Source organism: Siniperca chuatsi, linkage group LG6 (genome assembly GCF_020085105.1).
Source record: "Siniperca chuatsi isolate FFG_IHB_CAS linkage group LG6, ASM2008510v1, whole genome shotgun sequence".
In the NCBI taxonomy this organism is placed as follows: domain Eukaryota; kingdom Metazoa; phylum Chordata; class Actinopteri; order Centrarchiformes; family Sinipercidae; genus Siniperca; species Siniperca chuatsi.
The window spans coordinates 3,198,945-3,224,488 of NC_058047.1; the positions used below are offsets into that span (position 1 = coordinate 3,198,945).

Below are 25,544 nucleotides of genomic sequence, written 5' to 3' on the forward strand. Positions count from 1 at the left end.
CTTTTTTGATATTGTTCTTTTATTTATCTTTAAATAATAATTACTATTTAACAACATTTTGTCTTTTTCGGGACTCCGTACTTGTCGTCTTTTTACCTGCAAATTACCAATGTTTATTGTGTGACTTCAAACAGGGAATGAGGAGAAGAACTCAACATTTAACTACAGTAGAATACCAAACTGAGCAGATGTACTTTCTATTATTATCAATCATAAATAATGTGTATTCAGAAAAGAAACAGCAAATATCTGTTAATCAAAGAATTCACTCATTTGTTTTTGTTTTGGAGTTTTCCAGTTCCAGTTTGTCTTTAGAGACACTTTCAGACATTTGCAGTTGGATCAAATCATTTCATTCCTTGCAGAAATGAGAAATTCAGCCATATTTAATAGAAATTTAGAATACAGCCCCTTGGACAATTTTAGTAGAAAAATGTCTGAAGAATATCATAAAGAAAAGTCTGCCGTGGTTCAGGTACACAAGGCCTTTTACAGTTCAGTAATTTTCCATTTTTCTGCTGTAGAGAAAAATAAAGGATGTGTCAGTAAAATAAAAAAACTAAAACATTTATTCTTGTGTGCATGTGATATATCGTCGTATGTTCTGCTCATCTTTAGAAAAGACGAGTTAAAGTACTTTGAAGGCCTCCAGGTTTAAAATACTGATTCCGTCTTAAGCATCATAAAAGCACTTTGTTCAACCCTTTTCTTTACTTTACAGTTTCGTTGTGAAATTAAAAGACAAATCTCTTTTTTGTTTTAAATCATCAACAGAAGTCAAAATACTTGTTTTGTGCTTAAAGGCACTTTTGGAGACACAAAGTAGAGTCGAGCATTGGGATTCAGAAGGATAGTCAGGTCAGACCAAAGGAAAAATCTGCAGTGACATCAGCTGCAAAGCTAACTCAGCCTTTGCAAACAGATACGGCCGTGCAAAAACTCAGTGAGGAGTCGATTAATTCGTCTTTGGAATGAGAGAAGTACCCCCGAGTTAAAAGTCCCTCTCCGAAAGTAACATCCATCTCAATTTGCTTGTTTTCAAGCATAAAGAGAGCAAATGCCACCAGAGACAATAACTGCAGCAAGACAGTGACACTGCAAGATGTTACGAGCGATTTGTCTGAAAAGAAACCCTCATTAATCCAAATTAACATGGATTTTTCAAATGGTCATTTTTCAGAAACAAATCAGGAAATTGTATCCAAAAACAGTGAAGTGCTGTGATGTTTCCGGTTGGTCTACACCTTCACTTCGACCAGTACAATGTTGAAACTTCCTGCAGAAGGCTGTTGAAGAGGCTCAGCTTTAAAAAGTGACAGTGTATTACAGAACATCGCCTCCACAACAGCCCGATAGACACTGAAAGTTTATGAAGAAAAAGAAACTGTTAAGAAATTTAACATCCAATTAAACACTGAATTCTCACAACAACAACCAAAAAAAAACCCCAAAAACACATGGACAATAAATGCAGTTTCATGCATGCAGTTGAACTCATGATGCTTCAGTCATGAGTTCATTTTCGTTGACATTTTCTGTACTAACGGCTGTTTAAAACTACAGACATACTGATCTCCAAAGGTGTCTTCTTCTCAGACGTCTAGTTTTCAGTGCTGAGCTTTAAAGGAGAGGTTTGTGTTTGTGGTCGTAGTCGGCAAACCTCAGCACTGTGCACACATCTGAAGAAGACCCTCTGAGTCATCATCTAACCCTCATTTTTTTTTTTTGGCATTTCACATAACTGTAGAAAATATGTCCTTCTCATAAATACTGCTTTTTCACCTGTTAGATCCAGATGAAATTTCTCCTCGACATTCCTCAATCTGGTTGTCTTCATCACCCATTATATTGTCTATCAGTCACTGTTTACACAGGAATCGAAGGATTGTGCCAGTATTGGGAAATAATAATGAGCTTTCATACACGGTCACTAGTTGTGCATCAAGAGTGTTGCACTGGTTTAGAAATGATGTAGTTGGATGTCTTTTTCAGCACTGAACAGGTTCAATAAGTCTGGGTATGACTCCACTGAAAATAGCCAATTTGGGGTCCATAATGTTTCAGCTGACCCTTAGCTCAATCAATAACACTGACTTGATGGTGAAAAGTTAGAAGGTATTTAGTGTACATTAAATTGGGTCAGAGTCGAAGCAGCAGAGGAGAGGACAGCAGATCATGAATTTTAGTCCAGAGTTTGGGGCAAGCTCCAAAAAAACTGATACTACATTTCCCACAATGCAGCAAACTGTAACTTTTCGATAGATCCTCCTCCTCTGGTAAATACCCACATCTTTCAAACGCAATGCCCACAGTTTGTATCGCAGGTTTTCAAGCCCAAGTTGAAATAACCCTGATGACATCACTAGGGTTATTTTTTTCAGCTCCTCAAGAGCCACACAAGACATTATAACTGTTCACAGGCTGATAAGTACTCAACATGACAAGTAAACTGATCCTCGTGTAAAATCAGTGGAGTGCCCCTTTAAGGTATGTACATTGCCCAGTGTTGTCTGTCTTTAAGTAAGCCATTTCAAATGGCACAGCAGCTGTGATGTCTGTATTTAATGAGGAATACAGTGTATAGTTATAGTCTAAAATACATTTTGAGGGTTAAACTTGAGGACAAATGTGAAAACTTCCTCAGACAGACTGGAATGATCACTGTGAGAGGGCACATACTGTAGAGCTCTCTGGCTGCAATAATAAACTGGTCCCTCTGTGCTATACGGCAGCAAATAGTGTAGCACCAGACAACACTAACACAATATATACAGAGAGATAACCATGCTTCTTCTGCATTTTACAGCCCAACAAGACACTAGATATACACTACAATTCCTAATCATGCCCTTTGAAGATGATAGGCTGCTCAGGAACAGGAGATGTTTTTCACTCTGGCTGCACCTGAACCAGGTCAGAGGTCGGGACATGAAGAGATTCATTATTTGGCACCTGACATTCAGGTTCGGTCATGTTTCGGGTTGAAGCAGGTCAGACTAGAGGCTGTTCTGGGTCGCTGGAGTTGAGTTGAGTTTCCATCATGCTTTCGTCTGGGTATGGGTTGGGGTACGGGTTGAGGAACGGGTTGGTGAGGCTGGTCATCGGGACGAGGGTGGGTGTGGCAGGCTTGGCGGCGTCAGGTCCGGAGGTGTTGTCGTTGCCGATCGTGGCGTCCCCGCTGGTGCCGCTCAGGTGGCCGGGGTCTCGGCCTGCAGGCTGGACATGCGGATCTGTGAACTGCTCTTGCTGAGGATGGACAGCTGCGTGCCCCCGTTCACCCCACTGCTCGCCAGCGAAGGATGCCGGTGCTTCAGGTCCACAGCAAAGTACCTGTTCACCGTCCAGCTGCGCCATTTCCTCTTGATCTCCGATTGCACCTTGAGGGATATACTTCACAAGGTCATTATTAATGGACCTCGCTGGAAAGAGACAAGCTCACTGTCCCTCAGTCTCGCTCTAGCTCTGTCTGTGCTGTATTTAAGGCTCATTGTTTTCGCTGATTTTCACTAAAAAAGGAACAAGTTGCTTTTCAGCTGAGTTTTATGCCCCCACACATCCAAAGTCAATTCCTGTTTCAAGAAGAAGCTATGCTAAGAAAATAGTGCATATAACACAAAGTGAAGAAATGAAAGGGTGAGAAAATGCACATGAGCTGCTGATTATGTGCCAGATTCCTAAGAACAGTTAAACTACAAATTGTTTGCTCAGCAAATTGTGTTTTTATAATAACATTTTTACAAAAAACATTCCTTATTTCCAATATTTTTTTAATAATCACAAAAAAATTCCAGATGTTTTTGTTTGAAAATAAATAATGACGAGCCTCATCCAAAGCATAACTCAGGTTAATTGCATTTCAAACCTCATCTATTCCTTATGGATATGCTGTTTACAGTAATGTTATCTTTAATTAAACTGTGTATTCAGAAAACTGGTATAATGGTGTCAGTAACTGTTTTAAAGGAGGTTTACCTCTCCATTCAGGAAGCAGTAGAGGACGGCCACCACAAAGCCCTGAAGAGACACGGAGGGTCCAAGCATGAGACAAAAAACACTGACATATCTACTCTAAAAACAGCTGTTTGTGAAATGAAACACACTGAAACAAATGCTTATTCATGCACCGTCAAAATAATGTATGTATAGTACGATTTCCATTTCTTTGACTTTTTAATCTACAGCAAAAAGTGCACAAAGTATAATCAGCTGGACTTGTTTTACTGGCCTTTTGGTTTCAATATTGTCAACCACAATTAGATGTTTCAGGCGGTCCCTTTTTTGACTCATTATATCCAGAGTTTGGTTATCTATATGCTGACCATTCAAATTACAGTAGAACATTTTCCTTTCAAAGCTGTTATTAGTGTTTTTAGAGTAGCTTAGACTTTTTTTGTTTTTAACAGGTAAAAACTTTAGACTTGAAGATTTTACTTTCAGGTTTACATTTCTGGTAATATCCTCATCCTTCCTTGACTGGCTGTTACTGTAAGTTCATTTCCCACAGTTTGTACATAGATTGTCCTTTTCTAAACCCAAGCTGTGATGGAGAAACAGTCACCTGGAAGGATCCGAGGCCGAGCTCAAACACCAGACGCTCTCTCTTGCTGACGTTCTCAGGGGAGAAGGCAAACACAGTGTAGTGGATCCCAAACAGAGGAATCAGTAGCAGAGTGGAGCGGGCCAACCTCCTGCAAAATAACACAGACCTATGATGAGAGGACTGGACTACAGTATGTGTGTCCTCATTATAATCAGCACACGCAGGTATGACAATAATCTGTCTCAATAAATTCAACTACACTTTATGGCTTAATCATCCAGTCATGCAAGTCTGTGTTTTTTCAGGGGCAGGAAAAATGGAAGCATGTATGCATGATAACTGGTCCCATCCTATCTGTCTGGTATTTGACACATTTATGTGTATTTTCAACAGAGGGACACAGGGAGAAATTACAGCCCTAGTCTTCGACTGTAAATTCAGTCCATAGAGAGGACTGATGAGAGGATTGGCAAAACAAGATCATCGCATTACACATTAACTGATCTGTGTGGGATATGTGGCAATATAGATCATTTTCATATATTTCCTCATATCAGGAATGTTCATGGTTAACATTGTTTAAAGAATTTATACACAGTGATATGACTCTCTGAGCTTACCTTTCTCAGGGATGGAGTTACTGTAATCTCATTACTTTTCAAAGTTGTGGTAAAATGTCAATTACATAACAGTTGCTGGCCTGATGAAAATTATATTACTGCATTACAGATAAAAAATCTCAAGAGAGTCATTTTACGACACATTGAGTTCAGACTCACTGGGACTCATGCAAGAACATTTTCATATTCTAAACCTCCCATAGTTTTTTCTGGGAGGCTTGTTCATATGAGTGATTCACGTCAGATTCCCCAAACTCTCTTACCTGGACAAACTTAAATAAATCGTTCTTTTCAGCCTGAAGACTGTCAGCTGTTCATGAGGTTAGTGAGATTTCATCATCATTATACTCTACGCCCCTTAAATTCCCATATAAGGCTGCCTGTTCCCCTTGGTTTGTGGGAAGGAAATGTTACCCCACCACAGAGCTTCAAGTCCTGCTGTCCAAACTGATTTAGCAGCGTCAGTATAGAGTTATGAGGGGACCCAAAACAATTAGAAAATATTAATAGTACAGCTGCCAATGACGTGTCATCAGCAGCGCTGTACTGTGACAGCAATAAACATGGGATGGTTTGGTTGAGAGGCGGTCATGTGACAGGTGATAATATTATAATGTTCTTTCCCTTGTGGACAAAGCCGGACTGTCTGATATATTCATAGACTTTTAGAAAGTAATGTAAAAGTAATGAGTAAAGTAATCACATCACACCATTAGGAGAGTAATCATTACCTACTGATGGATTACTTTATCAGAGTGACTTCCCACCACTGACCATAGCATACCAAACGATTTATGAAATGTTATGTAGTTTAAATGCAGTCCTTTTAAAGAGTGCGTACAAGCAATGGAAAACTAAAAGTAACTCAAAACACAGATTAAATAAATACAGACATTTTGTATATGTGCTCATACAGCATAGTGACCTCACAACATCTAGTCTTTACAACAACATCTCAAGAGTCATCTTGAAATGATTAGTGTAATTTCTGCTAATGAAAAATGTTACTTTAATGTCAAGTAATGAAAAGTAAATGTAAAATTACTTACAGGTAAATACTGGATTCATTTCCACCGATATCTGGGGACTGTAACTTCTGGACAAGGATGACAATGATGCCGATGAAGAGTACAAAGTTGATCTGTAGAAAAAAATGTGATTTAAAAAAAATATAGATATATATCTTTGGTAATGGAAGGATTGATTTTATGTCCTCATTACTTAGAGTGGTAAAGTACCATAATTGAAGCCAGCACAGGTCCCTTGATCACCCACCAGATGGCAGCGTTGTCATTCATGTCCCAACAACTGAGAGAGCAGGGTGATAACACAACACATTCAGTGCATGATCAGACATGCTTCAACCTGAGACTAAACTCTGTTGTTCATAACCTACCCTATATCATCGAAGTGCAGCTTCAGCACCGCCCAGATGGTCACACACACTGTGGGCGTTCCTGTTGTAACAGAAACACGATACAAACAAATATAACACTGCATCCACCGTAGGGATTATAACCATTTTAGCAGATAAGAAATCTAGTGTGTGATGTGGTTGATGTCTCACCCCAACCAATGATGATGTACCAGTAGAAGTATCTCTTTTCAGGAAAGAAGGTCTCCACCAGTAAAGTGAAGAGGTACAGACCCTCGATGAAGAGCCAGAAGTAGTTAGAAAGGACGCAGTAATGGAAGAATATCATCACTGCTCGGCACTCCAGCTTCAAGGAGAGAAAAGACAAAGACAACAAGGGTGAATGTTTGAAGAGACACAGTTAAGAGCATAGTTAAGTTAAGAGCATATATATATACTGTATATACCCTTTATCATGAGAAGAGAGAGCATTGTGGCCATGTGTGCAGGCGTGTTCGTGTCACTCACAGTGCGTATGAAGCAGTGCTCGCTGTCCTCTTTGGCGTACAGCACGCCGTCTTTGATGAAGACTGAAATAGCTCTCAAGATGAACGACACAAATAGGTTCATGTGGATGAAGTTTCTGGTACAGTGCAGCTTCCTGTGCAGATGAAACGGACATGAACATACTGAACATCATATCATTTTTTTATTAATGAAAAGCACTGCATGCAGAGTTACAATACACATACATGTTTGTACTGTCATTGTCATTGATACAACACCAATACCGCTTTTTACTGCTGTTCATGTTCATTACAGTATTAGGTAACGCATAGCAGCAGCAGCAGTAGCAGTAGTAGTGGCAGAAGTGATAATAATTGTAGTAAAAGCAGCAGTGGTAGTGGAACTGTAGTAGCAGCTGTAGTCGTACCTGAACCTGCAGAGGATGACCATGGCCATGGTGAGGGAGACCAAGGAGGTGCTATAGCCCACAGTGTACAGAGCCTTTACCGACACGTAGTACATGTCCTGAAATGGAAACACAAGCACAGCAAGTGTTTTTCATATAAAATGTCTCACTGAAACCTTGAATCTGCCACAGCTGCAGACACAGTCATTTACTAACCGAATGGCTGCTGTTTCCTTCCTCATACAGGCAGGCGTCGATGTAATGAGGGAAGGTCTCTGACCAGCCAAACTCCGTGCAGTTACGACTCACCTTCCCCAGCTCTGTGGACACGGGACACTTTATTTGATTATGGCAAACATAGACTTATTTCTAGAGTGAAATCAGGAAGAGATGCAGAACATCGAACATTAATTATTTTAGAGTTAAGGTACACAAGTTAACTACCTCCAATATTCTGCATAGTCTTTAGTCTCATTTTTTGCATATTTACTCCAAAATCAACAATACAGTAAGAAGCCCTTAATCTGAAATGTGTATGCAACACAGAGAATGGATTTCTCACACACACTCACTGTACTTGTGAGGAAACTCATTGACATAATATATCCTCTAGCCTGTAACCATGACCTTAGCCAAAACTTAATTCTAACCTTAATCCAAAAATCAAGTTTTAATCCTCAAAAAACTCTTTGAACAAGTTGGGGCCCAAAAATATCCACACTTTCCAAAAATATCCTTACTTTCAGAGGACAAAAATCGTCACTTCCCCAAAAAGTCGGGACTTGCATGGGTTTCACCTCAAACTGTGCAGAGTGCACGCAAACGCCCATTTAATAAATTTGGACACATGATTCATTAATTTCAGCAAATCTGCAATTCACTGAAATGGCATCACACAGTACAATCTCGACACTGCAACAAGATATGCCTCAAAAAGTCAGATAAAAATCAACAGAATTAGCTGCTAATGGTAATTGTGTAGTAACTGACCGTAGTCTTCTTCACTCATGAACTGAGAGAAAAGTTCGGGACAGTTGACTTCGACCACCTCGCCGATCCTGGCAGGCTGCCAACACGTCAGGTTGTCCCACATCCATGGACAGCCTGAGGACACACCAGATAGACAAACAGTGAGTCTTTCATTCTAAAAAAGCCATATTTTCATTCTTTTTTTTTTTAAGGCCCACCTGCATCTCATTTATCATTATTTCAAAATCACAGATCCTTGAAATTCTCATATGGTAGCTGAAATGTCAGCTCCCATGCCGGAAGCCATTATGAATAAATATATTTGCTTTTTAATTCACATCTCATTTTGGACGTCAACACATTCAATACTTCCATTCATTACTTCCTGCTGGTACACCCTGTGCATCGTTTTTGTTTTTTAAATTTATTTCAAATTAAATGTTATCGGTTTCTGTCAGAAAAGAAAGAGAGAAAGACTAAAGACAAAAGAGAAATATTATTATGCATTTTATGTTTGATGATTGGTTATTGTAATACACTTTTTGAAGCTGAAATCTGACTTTAGAAATCAGTATAGATGGGACACAATCATGGAGGTTAACTGGAAAAAAAATGGCTGCACATAGGTCTAAATTCTGAGATATTGGGAGCAATAATGTGGGTTTACATTAATGGTGCAATGCAATGCAGAGGCTAAAAGAAGATGGTCTAATTTCCAAATTTAGTTTGTGAAGTAGTTAACCAGCTTTGCTTTGTAGGCAATATTCCACTAAGGCTACCTAACTAGTGTGTGTAACTACAACACAAAAAAGACTGCTAGTTTGCTGTGCAGATATACAACCTTACAAGCTACTGTACCTCACAACAAGCTGATATTACCACAACCAGTCCCCAGGTAAACACATTAACAATGTTTGTTACTCTTCAGACAGCTAATATACTTTCATAGTGTAATCAGCCATCCTTCGATACTGCTGGAGGACAAGAGAGTACAAGAAATGGTGTTGTGTCACCTGAAAGCCTCTGTAGATGCAGATTGTGTGAGTAGTATGTGATAAACTTATTGGCAATCATTTATAGGCTAAATTACATTTATATGATATCACATTATTAGGACACCCTTTTTACTTTTGTTCTCTTTTGTACTGGAAACAAAAAAAATCAAGCTTCCTGGTATTTTTGACTGTGTTTGAAAATCCAGTAAATCCACAATACATTATTTTGTCTAATTAATCATACAAGATAAAAGAAAAGCCACCCAGAGACATTATCTAAATTTCTGATGAGCACATCATCACAGTAAAATAAGACACAAAGTTGAGTTTTCTTTGACAGCATCCTTTTACTGTGACATTGTGTTACCAGTTTTGTCCAGCAGGTGGCCACAGAAATGCAACACTCCAGCTCCAACTGACTTTTTAAGGCAGCGAATAACCACTTAAATGAGTTTGATCCATTTTGTGACCTATCATAACTGAGGGAAGGGTTACAAGTAAAAAGTACATGGAAAGATTGTGGAATATCTCAGCTAATTTGACAAAATCTAAATTAAATTAGTTAGCAAGTGAGCAGAGAATTTGAAAGCTAAAAGTAATGGTTGAATGGTTGAAATAGATAAATAAAAGTAGTGGATAAATGTCCAGCTTCTGCCACGCCAAGTTGTAGTAGTACGAATGCAAACGTAACCTGCATGCAGTTTGGCTTTAAACAACACAAGACAAAGAAGAAATATGGCCTTCTCTATACTATTGTTTTCAGCTTTTATACATGGTGTCTGTTTCACTGTCACCTTCAGATGATGTGCACAAATCGCAAATGGCATCCGACGCAGTACAAGAGTCATTTACGCCTTGCAGCTCTGTTTTTGGAGGGCCACTCCAAACCAAAAGACACTTCTAAACAAGGTTAAGAAGGAGAAATTCACTCCGATCTTCCCTTCATTCATCATATAATCAGCCAGAGAGACGCCTGCCACTCACTGTCTCACTGATCAACTTTAATTTTAAGGATCATCATCATGAGATGCTGCCAATTAAAGCCTCCACCCCTCCCTCACTCTGGAGATAGATGCACAGAGTGAAACAAAACAATTAATTTGCTTTGCTGAATTTCTCTGTTGGCCCTGCTTTAGTTTTTTATGCTACAAGTCAAGCACAGACACACACACAGGCAAGTCTTTCTAATGATCTCTCTTTGCAGACAAGCAGGTCAGAGTCAACTGCAATTTGTAGAATTATCTCCTGCTCATTAGTATGGAGGCCCTGAAGATATTCTTGTTATTAATCTCTGTGTTTATTCTTTTTTTTATTTTAAGTAGGCCGTGTTGAAAACTGTTACAACATCAACAAAAGAGTGGTTAGCGTGAGGGTAAAGGATTAAAGGCTGAACAAACACACGCTCGCAAAAACCTACCAAATTCTGGATCGTTCCCAGGATCATCCGAGGCGATCATTTCCATGCATTTCTCCTGCTCCCTCTTGATCACACAGTTAAAGGGCACCTGTTGGCTCGAAACCTGGAAAACAGCATGAACACAGACACGCAAAGTAATACACACACCACAGAGAGAGAAAGAGAAAGTCAAGTGGCTGAAGATTACATCAGAGCAGAGAGGAAGGACCCAAAGGCAACATGGAAGAGGCTGCTTCATTAGCTTCACCATGCGGTTCACACCACAGTGTGGGAGAGGTCTTAGCTCTGGGATCTGTTTAAACACTCAACCAATTAAATAAACCATTTTAAAGCTGCAGGCACTCTCCCCATGCTAACTGACCCAGAGGAGGGGCATTATTCTTATGAAAACAAGGTAGGAAAGGCTTTCAGACGTGCACTTTTCACACTGGACCGTGCCAGGCGTTACTCCCATCTGTTAAAAACCGACACACAGAGAAGACTGTTAAATCTGGTACACACAACCGAGGCCAGAGATAACAGTGACAGCAAGAGTGCCAGAGCTGCGCCTCCAGACACAAAGGACGCCTCCTTCCTAGCCCCTCGGACAGCTGTAAAATCCTGGGCTGATTCTGGGCCTGAAGGGGGGAGGGAGGATGAAGGTGGGTGTCTGGGAAGACGATCTTGTGTCTCTGTTGGCGTCAGTCTGGGAGGAGACGCCACGTCACAGCTTTATGAGGTGTAGCAGAGGAGCAGTTGAGCATTTATCCGTTGACGTCAACAGCCCTCGCTTGGGATTCATTCACTGAAGATTTACCAGAGTAATAGAGACGCAGTGGTTTGAGGGCATTGTGTGGAACAAGTGTCGACACACAAAATCTATATCCACGAATCCGCTGGATGATTTACGTGCTGCACTCTCTAGCAACAGCACCAATTCTGCTGGGGTACAGCTGAATCGAATGCACTGGCAGTAAAAGCACAGGTGGTTGGATTGATGACATCCTCTGGACCACTGTTATGGGCATGTGGATGTTGCTCCAACTTTAGGTAGACATTGTAGACACTACTTTTGTCACATTATTAGGTTTGGAGGAAAAAATATTATTGTTTTTTACCTCCATAACTGATTACATGAATCAGTAGCATCAGACTTAAAAGGAGCAATATTTTTTATATCAACAGATAAAATTACTACTGCTTGTGCAATATAAAAGGGCTTGCTCAAAGTGACAAACCCGCAGAAAATTATCACCTCACTCCGCAGTTCCCCACACTAGCACATTGTTTTGGTTTTCCGGCCTTCAACTTTACTGTTTTTGTTTAGTTGAAGTGCTCTCATCAACCTCGTTTCCAACAGCAGCTCTGTTAAAACCCTGATGAACCCACTGTACACTGCTTGTCCAGTACCAAAAGGCAGACAGACAAAGTTAGCTAAAACATCTACCAGCAGAAGAGCCAGAGATTTTTTACACACCACAAACTTTTTGTGAATTTTTGTGGCTGCTACTGTAGCTAGAAGCAAACTGTAATTGAATGTATTTGATATGCAACTACTTTGCAGTAGCAAATTATGTTTTCAATAAAACCTAATGCCGCTACTATAGGCCCAAACCAACATTTACCAACAGATCAGACAGAATGTGGAAATTGCAATCTACATCTTATTTCTACAATATCTGCATGAGGCAACTAAAGCATGGTTGAGGTACATTAAAGGTTAGGGAAGTAAAAGCCACTTAGATAAAAGGTCTTGCTCACCCACACAGGTGTTTTCACTTAGTCCACCCGATTAGAGCTCTGCTCAGGTTAAAGCTGGGTGGAGCTATGCTGAAAATGATGTCACCAAACTCCATGTACCAATAAATTGTCCAGGGGCAACAAATGCAACAGAGATGTCAATCACACACACACACACACACACACACACACACACACACACACATGTCTGTACAGAACTGAGAAAAGGTCTAATCAGGTAAAATAAGTGGAAACACCTGTGGAGGTATTGGGGCTTTCAGGCTAAAGAAACATGTGGGTATTGATAGATCGTATAATTGAAGTGGTACTGGTATGGTGGTAGTGGTATTTTTATACTACTAATTTGTAACAACAAATATGTTTTAAAAATAAATGTAATTCTGCCTGGATTAAGTTTTTATCAACATAATGAGGAATCGTTTTTGATGAATGTATTTTAAAAGTTGCAAAATGTCAATACTGAACGTGTCTGCAAAACCTTCACTGTCAACATATTTAATTTGTTTTTCTATAATATCTGCTCACGGAAACTAGCACATGATTCACTTTGCTTTGGTTCTGTTTAGGCAACTAAAAGCACTTGGTTAAGGTTAGGAGAAGAGTGTGATCTTGGTTAAATATAAAAACTCAAAAAAAGTCAAAGGCGACATGAAACAGGACGTGTTTACTTCTCATTTTCAAACAAACCATGATCTTTCACTAACCTTAACCAAAGTGTTGTAGTAGCCTAAATCTAACCAGGACGTAAACCCTGTTCTCTGGTCTCAAAATCCAGCGCTTTGTACACCCATCATCCACTATGACCACCTCCCCACGACCTCATACGGTCCTAAGAATGTAACGGACTAGAAAAAACAATACCAGTGAACATCCAGGTAGCAATTATGTTTCCTCCGAAATGTATTTTGCAGAACAATTTAGTATTGTATGATCAGAATTATTAGGAGACATAGTTGCATTTTGTTCGTATATTTAAGCTTCTCAGATGTCAGTAACAAAGGAAAAGGAACAATAAATGGCTAACGTTTCGACGCTGGGTGCGTCTTCATCAGAACAAAACACAACAGAGACTTGCATTCTGTTAAATAGGGAGGGGACAAAAAACTGCATTTAAGCAGGGTTCACACTAATGCAATATTAGAAAAGAGGAAAGTAAAATTAAATAAATAAACACCCATTAATGACATTACATCAGTAAGCAAGTCCATTAAAATGTATGTATGTTGTGTACAGATACTTCCCACTGCCTCCCCCTCCTTCATACCTCTTGTTGTCGTCCACCATCTTCTCTAAACCTCATCCCTGTTTCTCAGACAACGCTTCTGCTCAAGGGTGATGACTCACATTTAACAATAATAAATGATCACTTTCCTCACAGCTTTTCATAGAGGAGAGGAGAGGAGAGGAAAGGAAAGGAAAGGAAAGGAAAGGAAAGGAGAGGAGAGGAGAGGAGAGGAAATGAAAGGAAAGGAGAGGAGAGGAGAGGAGAGGAGAGGAGAGGAGAGGAGAGGAGAGGAGAGGAGAGGAGAGGAAATGAAAGGAAAGGAGAGGAGAGGAGGAGGGAGAGGAGAGGAGAGGAGAGAGAAATGAAAGGAAAGGAGAGGAGAGGAGAGAGAGAGGAGAGGAGAGGAAATGAAAGAAAGGAGAGGAGAGGAGAGGAGGAGAGGAGAGGAGAGGAGAGGAGAGAGGAGAGGAGAGGAAATGAAAGGAAAGGAGAGGAGAGGAGAGGAGAGGAGAGGAAATGAAAGGAAAGGAGAGGAGAGAGGAGAGAGAGGAGAGGAAATGAAAGGAAAGGAGAGGAGAGGAGAGGAGAGGAGAGAGAGGAGAGGAAAGGAAAGGAAAGGAAAGGAAAGGAAAGGAGAGGAGAGGAGAGGAGAGGAAATGAAAGGAAAGGAGAGGAGAGGAGAGGAGAGGAGAGGAGAGGAGAGGAGAGGAAATGAAAGGAAAGGAGAGGAGAGGAGAGGAGAGGAAAGGAAAGGAAAGGAAAGGAAAGGAAAGGAAAGGAGAGGAGAGGAGAGGAGAGGAGAGGAAATGAAAGGAAAGGAGAGGAGAGGAGAGGAGAGGAGAGGAGAGGAGAGGAGAGGAGAGGAAATGAAAGGAAAGGAGAGGAGAGGAGAGGAGAGGAGAGGAGAGGAGAGGAAATGAAAGGAAAGGAGAGGAGAGGAGAGGAGAGGAGAGGAGAGGAGAGGAAATGAAAGGAAAGGAGAGGAGAGGAGAGGAGAGGAGAGGAGAGGAGAGGAGAGGAGAGGAGAGGAGAGGAGGAGTCTGGTCATGAGGACCTTCTCCTTGCTCACAGATTTAACAGACAGGAATAATGTTGAAAAAATGATGAATAAATGATGAGAACGCATCCTTATCCATCGTTCCTGCCACACACTGATCAATGAATTATTGATGCAGACACTCCATATGGTTATTTAACTATGTGAATGACTGTACAAGTGCATGAAAATCAGGCCTCAACCCTTGTTTGATAAATGTATTCATGTAAAGCTCCACCTGTTGCTGAGTCTGTTTGCACGTGGATCATTTTAGCTGCACGTACGCATACACACAGAAACTGAAGCTAGATTAGACATTTTAGGCACAAAAAAGAATAAAGAAAAACAATTTAAATCAGCTTACCAAGGGTAAGAGGAGGAAGAGGGCAAGGATCAGCAGGCTGATGTTAGCAGCAGACATGTTGTGTTTCTCAGTCAGGGGTTTCCTCTAAACACAGAGCTCTTACAGCTGGACAGATGGACACAACAGGACATCAGCTCACCTTGGGATCTGAAACAGACAAGAGTGTGGGACATTAAGAGACAGGATGTCTACATTATATCTCACCAGGACATGTACATTGCATTACAGAGTATCTTTCATATAAGCTCTATTTAAGTGTCTGTATATATCTCTGTAGAGCAAATCCAATCTGGAAAGCACTAAGAGAAATATTTATAAAAAATAAAAATCTCCATTAAACCCCATTTGAATCTGGATCAGCCTCAAAGAAAATATGTGATAAATGTAACCAGTTTTCCTCTTTGATCTATTGAGGTTAATGCAGTCGTTCATGACAAGATGGTGAAAATGTTCAGCCTTTATAGTCAGAAGATATCAAGATCAGGACCAAGTTTCTATATTTCTCTGCAAGAAGTTTTATAGATGTGTTTTCACAAGTCATTTTTCAAGCAAAAACATTCCTGAGTTCCAGCTTGTCAAAGGAGGATTTGCTGCTTTTCTTTGTCTTATGTGATACTAAACTGAATATCATTTTGGACTCCTGCTTGGATTTTAAGACATCACCTTAGGATATTCTGATTTTTTCCCCACTATTTATTTACATTTTATAGACCAAATGATTGATCGAATGATCACAAAAACAATCGACAGATTAATCGCTAATGAAAATAATTGTCATTTGCAGCCATACTTCTGTCACTGCAGCATTTCCACCCTTTAACCAGCATTCTGAAGAATTACAGGAGGACATATGCTGCTTTGAAATGCAGTTTGAAAACACAGAAAATACTCCATTAATGCCTTTTACTTCATTTTCACTTACAACAACTGTAGGCAGCTATTACAAAGATACTGTCAGCCTATTAAGTGACTGTCTTTTCAAACTGTACGTGAACGCAAGCATGTCAAGTTACGTGTCTGTAATGAGCCCATGCGCATGTATCTGTGTGTCCTCATGGATGCAGCCTGACTCTGCAGGCCTGGAGGGTACGCACGAGTAAAGCCAAGTAGCAGGACTGAGCACTCGGGCCTTGTCCCACAGGGAGAGCTTGGCAGCTTGGCATTCCTACTCCACCAAAACCCTGCCAGCATCAAGCCCCTCCTCCTGTCGTTGTCAGGAGCAACAGCTGAGAGAGCTGCTGAGTTTGGATCTGAACTGAACCACGTGGACCTGGAACCTCCTTCTGCTCCTTCTCCTGCTCTACTGTAAATAGACTCCCTTAGATTCCCCTTACTCCTTTAGATTTCATAATGTACTCCAGTTTTTAAATGATAATAAACATCAAACCTTCATGAAAACTAAACTCAACCCAAATTTCAGTATGCTTTACAGAAGAAACATTAATTTCTAGATGCAAACCGAGCACATTTGATTTGAGTCCTGCACACTGAATATTAATGCATTACAGCCACACACAAACAGTACCTTCATTCATATTTTGCTAGAGTGAATCAAAGGTTACACACACACACACACACACACACACACACACACACACACACAATCTGAAAAATAACAAAACAAGACACAACATGAATGGGAGTCTGCAGCTTTGCCAAGGCCACCATAATGACTACTGATGCTCCTCCATAGAAAAGCTTTCATAGTGAGTGCTCAAGCACAAACTGCCATTAATTCATTTCACTGATGCTATCGCACCCTGCCACAGAGGGAGTCGTCAGTGTGTGAGTGTGTATGTGGTCTACCTTTGGGACACATTTCAGACAAAAGACAAATTAAGCCGTGGCCCCAGTTTGGAAAACGCTGATTATTGGGTCAGTAGTTATGGTTAGAGAAAGTCTCCAGGAAATTAATGTATGTCTATGTAATATCACCCAAAGTGGCATAAATAAACGTGTGTGTGTGTGCGCGTGTGTGTGTGTGTGTTTAAAGGAAGAGAAAAGGAAAAGAAACTCAAAGAGAAAGCTAAACCATAAGTGAAGCACTCTCCTTGAAATTGGAACTCAGAGTTCCTCAGAAAGAGTGCGTCTTTGGTGGCAACCTCATGCTGCACTAGTAGGCAAAACCAAAACATCCAAACGATGAAATCGTCACTCATTTTTAAATAATCCCAGTGAATTCAAATTATCTTTCTCTCGAGAACTGATAGCCCACTGGTTTACCCTTCCGATTGAAGCCTTAATATACAGTCACATTAGTCTTCCATTCAGCATAATTACCCCACATTCTGCCCCAGAAAAGGATGTGATATTAGTGTGTAATGTGGGTAATAAAATAAATACTGACCAGCGCAATTATAAATGTAAACTGTCTATGAGAGTGATGCAGCAGCTTGTAGTCTGGGAGTGTCAAAACAGGGTGATGGCACAATGTTAGTATAATGACTTGTCCATTTCTGTTTCTACTGGCCAAACATGCAAAATTACAGATCAAAGTTGAACAAAGGTGAATTCTGACCTGTGAATCTAGTGGAGAAAGCCAGGAGGTCGCACTGAAGCAGGAGACACAGTTCTAAGGAATATTTTTTAAAAATTCTATAAAACCATTTTTTCAATAATTGAAAAAAAAATATCTTATCAAAGAATAAGTAAACAAGACTACACATTTCAGACCCTCCATGCCAACTTTCTTTCAAAGACGTTGAAGTTTCCGGGTGCTACGGACACACTATCCATGAAAAAAGAGAGGATGTTTGATGCCCAGCCCCAGTCGTCAGTCATGCAGGCTTTGATTTAAGTGAATGAGAGATGAAGCGTATATATTTGCAGAGATAGTGTGACCATCCTCCAACAAGGCAGCCTGGAACTGCAGACACCTTCCACACTCGACCGACTGTGGGCGAATCAGCAAAGATCCTGCCTTATTAGCTAACATTCTGGCCCTGTCTCGTAGAGGAGCCCTGTGTCGAAATCTATTTTTAGACCTATATTATTTTCATGTATATTGTGCTAATATGGTGAATATTCCTAAAGTTGTGTTTAATCAAATTTACAGTAAATCACTATTGTAACAAGCAGAACTCAGAAAATCTTCTGGTAATATGAAGTGAAAAGCACAATGATGAGGAAATGTTAGTGGTTGTAATGCAAATAGTATTTTTTTAATCCAACTCTACACATTTTTGCAGGTTTTTAAAAAAATATTCAGATGTCAAATATTCAATAAACACCAATGAATTCCCTGATTTTACTCAAGATAATATCAACAGTACAGTTTTTCACATGATGTTATACTGCACATACAGGGTTTATGGTTATGGCACAAATTTTAAAAAGTAAATAAAACAAAACTTCAGATCGTGTGTATGTGTGTGTGTGTGTGTGTGTGTGTTAGCACAGCAGCTGCTCAGGACCCTCCTCCCCGAGCTGTAATCAGTGGCTTAATGAGTCTCAGTGGCTTTCATGTTCAACACTGTCAGCCTGAGTGTGCGTAATGTTTGATGCTCCATCTAAAGAGCACACACATAATTAAAGAAACACACATGCACATACAAGCACGTTCACTCTCCAAACTAAACATTTAGACACTGGTCTTTACTTTAGGTTTATGATAGCACTGATAAATACTTAGGCTCGGTGTAAACTTTCACTAAACAAAGGAGGACATGAAAAAGTAAAAAGCAGAAGCTGAAAGAAGAAGAGGAAGAATCATCGCCTTCCTTAAGAATGTGTGTGGGTGTTTGTGTTAAGAGAAATAATTCCTCTCGGGAGAAGAGGAATTATTTCTCTTAGGAATAAGCGGGAAAAGAGGAGCGAGGCTTTCTTACTGATCACTCACCTGTAGCGCTGCTGCTCTGACGAGGGAAGAGCTTTGAAAACTCTGCGATGAGACGCTTCATTAGAGAGATTAAAAAAAAGAAAAATATGGAGAGAGAAAGTAGAGAAAGAGGGAGGAAAGAAAGTAAGAGTGAGCCACCTTGATGTGTGTCTTCATGTTTGCTTTTGGTGAGACAGTGGGAGCAGTTTTGTCCCTCGGGACATGTTCTGGTCAGGCTTTGACAGCTGTTGTGGCCTGGAGAAAAAAGCATGCACCAGCTTATCCTCTACTCGCTAACAAACCCTCAACCCCAAACTCTTCTTCTCTTTCTACCTCTCATCTAGTGAACACTGCTTCTTTCTTCATAAAAATGAAGAAAATAGAAGAAATTCTTCTCTGTGCTGCTTCAAGAATCATCATCTAATGTATTAATCCAGCACTGGACCGTCTAATTCCCAGTGAATATCACAGTAAGTCACTCAAGTCTCCGGCTCTATATTTAGCCCAAGGAATTATGGGAGGAATTAACAACACAGACATGACTTAGTCTTCATTATTTTGGGGAGGGAGAGGGAGATGCACTTATGACAGAGAGAGAGAGAATGGGAGGAAGAGAGAGTATGAAAACTGTCCTGGTTTCTCGCTCCCAATATGTCCCGTTTTCCCACAATTCATTGGGGAGCTGCGTAGTCACGAGACTGAGGCAAAGACACTTTGGAACAAAAATGAAGGAATAGTTAAAATAACATCACATGTTGTCCTCAGAGACACGCATACCAGGAGCAGCTGAACAGCCAGATCCTGCCTGAGTCCCTCCACAACGAGCCTGATTAGCACGGTAAATTTGGTAAAGTTTGATATTGTTGATCATGTTGATAACCGCATAGCAGTTCATACAATAGTTTTATGTATTTTTGATGAATTCATTATTAGACATATTTTCTAAAAATGATGATGATATTTAGGATTATGCTGTTTGTGTGCTAAACTACATACTATTATTTATTTATTGACATCCAGTGATAGTGTTGTAAATTGTTTTAGTGTGATGGGTAGGAATCTCCTACAACTTATTTACACTACTCATTTTGCTGTTTTAATGGAAATGTAATGCGGAAACGCTGCTAAATTAACGTGTCGCAAAATGTTGATACTTCATGTATCTGCTATGTTCAGTGGCAACACATATTCATTTGTTTTCCTACAAGCTCGTAGCTACAGAAACATGACAGCAACCTTGTTACGGTGATGTTTAGGCACTCACGGCACTTGTTTATGGTTAAGGAAAGATCATGGTCATTGGTTAAATATTGAAGTGAACACAAGTTTACTTTTTGAACATTTAAATGAAACCGTCATCTTTCCCTGACCTTAACCTTGCTGTTGTTGCCTAAACGTAACCACAGACAGGTCTCAGGATGTGAACCCTGTGCGCTGCTTTGTGCGCCCACCATTCACTCCAACCATGTCCCTATAAATTTGCGTGTGGTACAAAAACCCAGCACTTCCACAAGAGAAACCGTTGCCAGTCAGCATAATCCAGGCAGCCAGTACACTTCAAACCGTAACTGACATAACAACAGTATCTAATGAATAATCTGCACGGTTTGGAACGAAACCATTTTACCATGTGCTGCAGAATAAGACATCTAGCCAGTAATGGACCAGGCTGAGATGTAACTTTGGTCTGTCCAGTCAGGACCTTGTCTGGACGAGGCTTTTGGAAACAATGACACAGACACCCACGTTCGCTTCTTTATTGGGTCTTGTCAGTCACTACGTGTCCTTCCGTGACATTACGGTAGTGAATATTGGACTATATTCATTAGGTGGACACAAACACCCCAATGGGATAGTAATGTTCCTCTGTGTCTGCTGGAGGTGGAAGAAGGTAACTGTTTGCTAACATGTTAGCCATGTCAACAAAAAAGCAGGTTTGTGGTGGCTGTTTATCTCTCAGTTTTTTGGGGAGTTTTACATTTATTTGCTCATCGTGGCCAAATACTGACTAATGCAGATTTAACAAAAAATTGAAATTGAATTTACAATGTGGTAGTTGTGCTTTTAGAAACGTATTTTAATACCATCGCTGCAGCTAACCAACGCATGGTGACAAAAACAAGTGCAAGTAGAGACTAGAGGGCAGAAGGCCTTGTATCATATGCAGAGCAGGTATGACACAGAAAAGGAGCAGAAGCAGGGCGTTGTGACAGAGCCGACCCAGTGAGCAGTGAGACAGCATCGTCTCCTGCATTGCTGCACCATGATGCTTAACACCAACTGACTTTAGTGCTGACTGCCTGCTGAGGATCCAGACTGCTGTACAAGTCCAAGATCAAGTGTAACAGGGTTAACTTTTCATGGCCCTCTACAGCAAACTGGATTGCAATGCACTAATCAGGGATGTAAATAAATGCAAAAACATGCCATTCTGTTTGGTTTTAGCCCAGTTTAAACATCTAGCCACCAGATTAAATGTATGCCATTTTCGTCTGGCTCGCTACACCAGTCCATGATCCTGTCCACTTCCACTTTGCAACCGCACTGACCAGCAATATTGTTGCTCTGAATATAGGCAAAACTGTGACATCCCATCAACATGTCTGGTCAAGCAGTCAAATAGAGAGGAGCCACCATTTTTAAAAGGTTAGCTTTGTCTTTATTGATAACTGAAGCTCCTAAGTAGCACACAAGTCACTGGTTTAGGGTTTCTGTTGCTTTGATCTAACCGACAGCAGGGCCCTATTTTTCTAAAACTCGTGCAAACGCAACTCTCAGCGCAAATGCACATGGTGACTATTGGCAGTAGTGCAATCCTGGCACAGTGAGGTGCACAGTGAAAGAGAGGATGAATGCATTTATAGTGGGAGGAATACTGAATATGTGAGCTTTGATAATGATCTTTTTCACTGCATACATTTTGACTTATAATAGCAAGGAAACCAAAGGTATACTTATTAACATTAAGATTGGCTCTGTTCCATTTAAGTGTCCCAGTATGCCATGCCAGGATACACAATAACAATGCCCTGGAACTGGTAAAGCTAAATGGAATACAGACATTATTAATGTTATAAAATTACACCTGTGCTTCTCCTGCTCTGACAGAAATGAGCACAGAGATTAAATTGACCTGAGGGGAGATGCTGCTGATACGTTGAGGGAAAAAAGTTCCCATAACACAATCAACACAAATATTAATATACATGCTGTCAGTGGCAGAAGATGTCGTTTTGTAAGCTGAATTTAAGTTTCAGGAAACACCAAGCTTTCCAGGCATAACGATAGGCCTATCTGTGTAATGAGACAATAACTATAGTAGTTGTTTACTTAAGCAATAACGGAGGGTGTGCTCAGTATATTTATTTATTTCCATGCACACAATAATGCCATTACTGCAAATGTGATATGTGATTTGGATTTTTAGATCGTCTGGCTGCTCATGTTTAGTGCCAGGCCAGGACGTCTTCGTAGCGATGTTGCCACGTTCCCAGATCTCAGCAATTGACTTGCTGATTCAATGTTGTGAAAATAAGACCTAAGTTGTATGAAACCAAATTTTCACTTGAAGGTGTTTTTCATTAGCTGCGAGAATTTGAGGAAATAACAAGGTTGAATTAACCATCTTTATAAAATGTATGGATAAAAGATTTTCAAACACACTTTAATTTTAAATTCTAGTGGAGATTACAAAGTTTCCAAAAAAACCAAAACAAAATATGTGAATTTGGGGAAATGTGTATAAAATGATGCACAATACAATACATCTTGGTTCGGCCATAGAAACATTGTGTCTTGAGTTTTCCACTCAGTATGTATCATATACCATCAATCAACTGCTGATACAGAATATGCAGTCAATGTTTCATATAAATAAAAAAGTTAATACATTTAAAGTCCCATAAAAGAAACGCAAGGGGTCAGGAGCACTACTCCTTATACTGTGCAGCCTTTTGCATCAGCATCATAACTGGATCTCCTTGACGTGACTAAATGACACTCGGCTCATGCGCGATACTGGGTGTGTTACAAGGCTGCCGTGCTGAGACTGGGCCCGAGGCCTAATGTCCTCTCCTCCCTCACTTTCTCTCTTATCTGCTGCTCAGGCCAGCCAACACAACAAGGCTAATTGGGCCATTTAAATGTCAGCATCACAGAGATCTGAGAGACAGAAAAGATCTTCCCTGATACTTGTGCACTTATGCTGCGAATATTTTGTCCAATGTTTTAGCAGCAACATCCAAATGAATGACATATTATGTATACGTTTGTCTCCCATAAGTCAAGCAAATCCAAACAGGATTCGGCGGTTTGCCTGATGTGCTGAACCAGATGTAAACTGTAAATTTAAACAAAAAAGAACTGCAAACACTGTGTTGTCTTTTTGGATAAGCCTGCTCACATATTTAAACAGCTCTCACAGATGTTCAGCAGGGGGATTTGATTTAAAAACATCTCCCACAGAGAGTCAGTGCAAGTATTGATCTCATCGCTGTTTTATTGCAAAACCGTACTCATAGCACCTGTTTGCCCTCGAATTAGGATTCAGGGTGGGTGTGCCACATATTCATCACTCTTTATGAATGAGGGTGCAGCTGAGCATTCAGAAATGTAAACAAATAGCTCGACATGAGCCTTGTTTTTATCAATCAATCTGCAGCAATCAAACCAGAGAGATATGGCTTACTAAAAACAGACACACACACCTTTACACACTTTGTTTGGCCAGACCTGAACATTCATGAACATTAAGCAGTGAGAGGCACTAACAGGAAGCCCACCTCTGTCAAACACACAGAGCGGATAACTGAATAAGGGCGGCTTTTTGCTGCTGTTTTAACCCTCCCAAACCGTCCAAACACAGGCAGCAGAGAAGAAAAAGCAGCAATTGTGATTCAGTGACAGTAGGATGCATCACAAGGTCACTCGCAGCTTTTACGCAAAGCCCTGGATTTCATAGATCTTCAAGAATAAAAGAACCCAAAGACTGCATCCTTAAATAAGGAAAACGAAGGGTAATGTCGACGTTGTTGCTGGGTAATTGAATTCCTGCAAAAGCCAGTATGTTACAGGCCTGCTGTATGTGGATCCACTGCTGTTAGAATGCATGCATGATTATATGAATGACATACAGACATAGAAGCAAACTGATATCTACATCAAAGCACAATGCACTGACTCTAACATCATCTTTAAGCATCAAATATCACGAGTGTCCACTTCATTATTATTCAGTAACCGCCTAAACAGACTTAGAAAAGGCTGAGCCGCCTCATGCATATAGACAAATATACAGGCTGTATGCTACTTATTTGTTAATATGATAAAGCATGGTGTGGGTATATATGAGCTTTTTTTCTCTAATAATCCCATACAATGTATTCTGTAATCTCATAGTCGATGCTTAATGTCTGTTTGCAGTAACTGTGCAAACTGCGCGCTGTGAGGAGCCGCTGAAGGGAAGAAACCTCCTCACTGAGAGCAGCCGACACATGCCGCAAGATCCCGGCATGCTTGTCTCCGTTCTCCTCCATTCTCTCCAACATCCTTCAAGAAATCAACGTTCTTGCAAAAACGGGATTTTTAATTCGAGATAATACAATTCTAATTCATCCATTTTTGCCAAATCTTACCATTGTATCGATATTCTCCAAATGCAACTCCTGCGCTGTGGATCCTCCGGGCTGATGAAAGGCTGCGCACTCCGCAGGGGACAAATCAACCCCGACTGGGCTGCGATGGTACAAGACTCCCCGGTGGCTCCGGGCAACACAACTTCCAGCTGAAATGCAGATTGGACTAGGTGTTGCGGACTTACCGGAACATAAATGCGACAAACTTGTTTTTGCAGGAAAACTGAGAAATTAATTCAGATTCCCTCCCAACATTTCGCGCACGCTAAATGTTGAATTCTCACTGGAGATATTTCGAGCAGTCCTGCTGCCCTGCGGATGGCTGCTCACTTCGCCCTCCACAGAAGAATGCACCGCGCATCACAACTAACCCCCCACCCCCACCCCCACCCCCACCCACCCTCTCTCTCTCTCTCTCTCTCTCCCGCGCGCGCGCGATGAAGCACAAATCCAATTTTGCATGATAGATGTGAGACATGAACGGGTTATGTTGCATAAATAATCCAGTCACACCAGCTTCAACACAGAAAACAATATGGATGTGATGTGGTGGAACATGCAGGGAGTGTGTGTGTGTATGCGTGTGTGTGTGTGTGTGTGAGTGTGTACCTGAGGTCATTGTAGCGGGTCACCAGATTCAAACAGAGATCAGCACCACGGACAGCGACCATCATCATTTTATTCACTCCCAGGAAAAAAAAATTTGAAGGTGAGGTTCTGTGCTTATGAATATCTATAAATATCTAAAATCAATATATTCTGTCATGGGTACTCACAGCTAAATCTGAAGGAAGCCTTAAATTACCTGGGAAATTCAACTTTACTATTATTAAGTTTTAGAAAAATCAATCACTTGAAATAGAGATATGTGACAACTTAAAGGAAAACCCTGATGGGAGTGGTCTCTTACTGAATAGCAAT

At 40.5% G+C, this 25,544-nt stretch overlaps 1 protein-coding gene across 7 annotated transcripts; it reads right to left on the reverse strand.

Annotated features, from left to right (window-relative positions):
- Positions 1-341: 341 nt before the first annotated feature.
- Positions 342-24,984, reverse strand: adcyap1r1b (adenylate cyclase activating polypeptide 1b (pituitary) receptor type I). 7 transcript variants are annotated; one of them, XM_044200222.1, is made up of 14 exons: positions 24,624-24,984; positions 15,174-15,320; positions 10,809-10,911; positions 8,418-8,531; positions 7,644-7,747; positions 7,449-7,546; positions 7,043-7,175; positions 6,728-6,881; positions 6,557-6,617; positions 6,399-6,468; positions 6,210-6,301; positions 4,559-4,688; positions 3,973-4,014; positions 342-3,390 (listed from the first exon to the last, which is right to left on the reverse strand). In XM_044200222.1, the coding sequence occupies exons 2-14, from the start codon at positions 15,228-15,230 to the stop codon at positions 2,992-2,994; spliced, it is 1,557 nt and encodes a 518-aa protein (XP_044056157.1). In that variant the 5' UTR covers positions 15,231-15,320; positions 24,624-24,984; the 3' UTR covers positions 342-2,991. The 7 variants fall into 7 exon arrangements, with proteins under 7 accessions (XP_044056157.1, XP_044056158.1, XP_044056159.1 ...); XM_044200227.1 differs by having other exon boundaries at positions 3,048-3,377; XM_044200223.1 differs by lacking the exons at positions 15,174-15,320; positions 24,624-24,984 and adding an exon at positions 12,549-12,604.
- Positions 24,985-25,544: the final 560 nt, after the last annotated feature.

Bases quoted from the DNA above. Each gene is read 5' to 3' on its own strand.
- adcyap1r1b (XM_044200221.1), bottom strand. From the start codon at position 11,058: ATGGTGAAGCTAATGAAGCAGCCTCTTCCATGTTGCCTTTGGGTCCTT. The intron at 7,547-7,643 runs GTTAGTAAATGA...TTTCCATTTCAG, and splicing joins AAGGAAACAGCAGCCATTCG to GACATGTACTACGTGTCGGT. The intron at 7,176-7,448 runs GTACGACTACAG...TCATCTGCACAG, and splicing joins GTCATCCTCTGCAGGTTCAG to GAAGCTGCACTGTACCAGAA.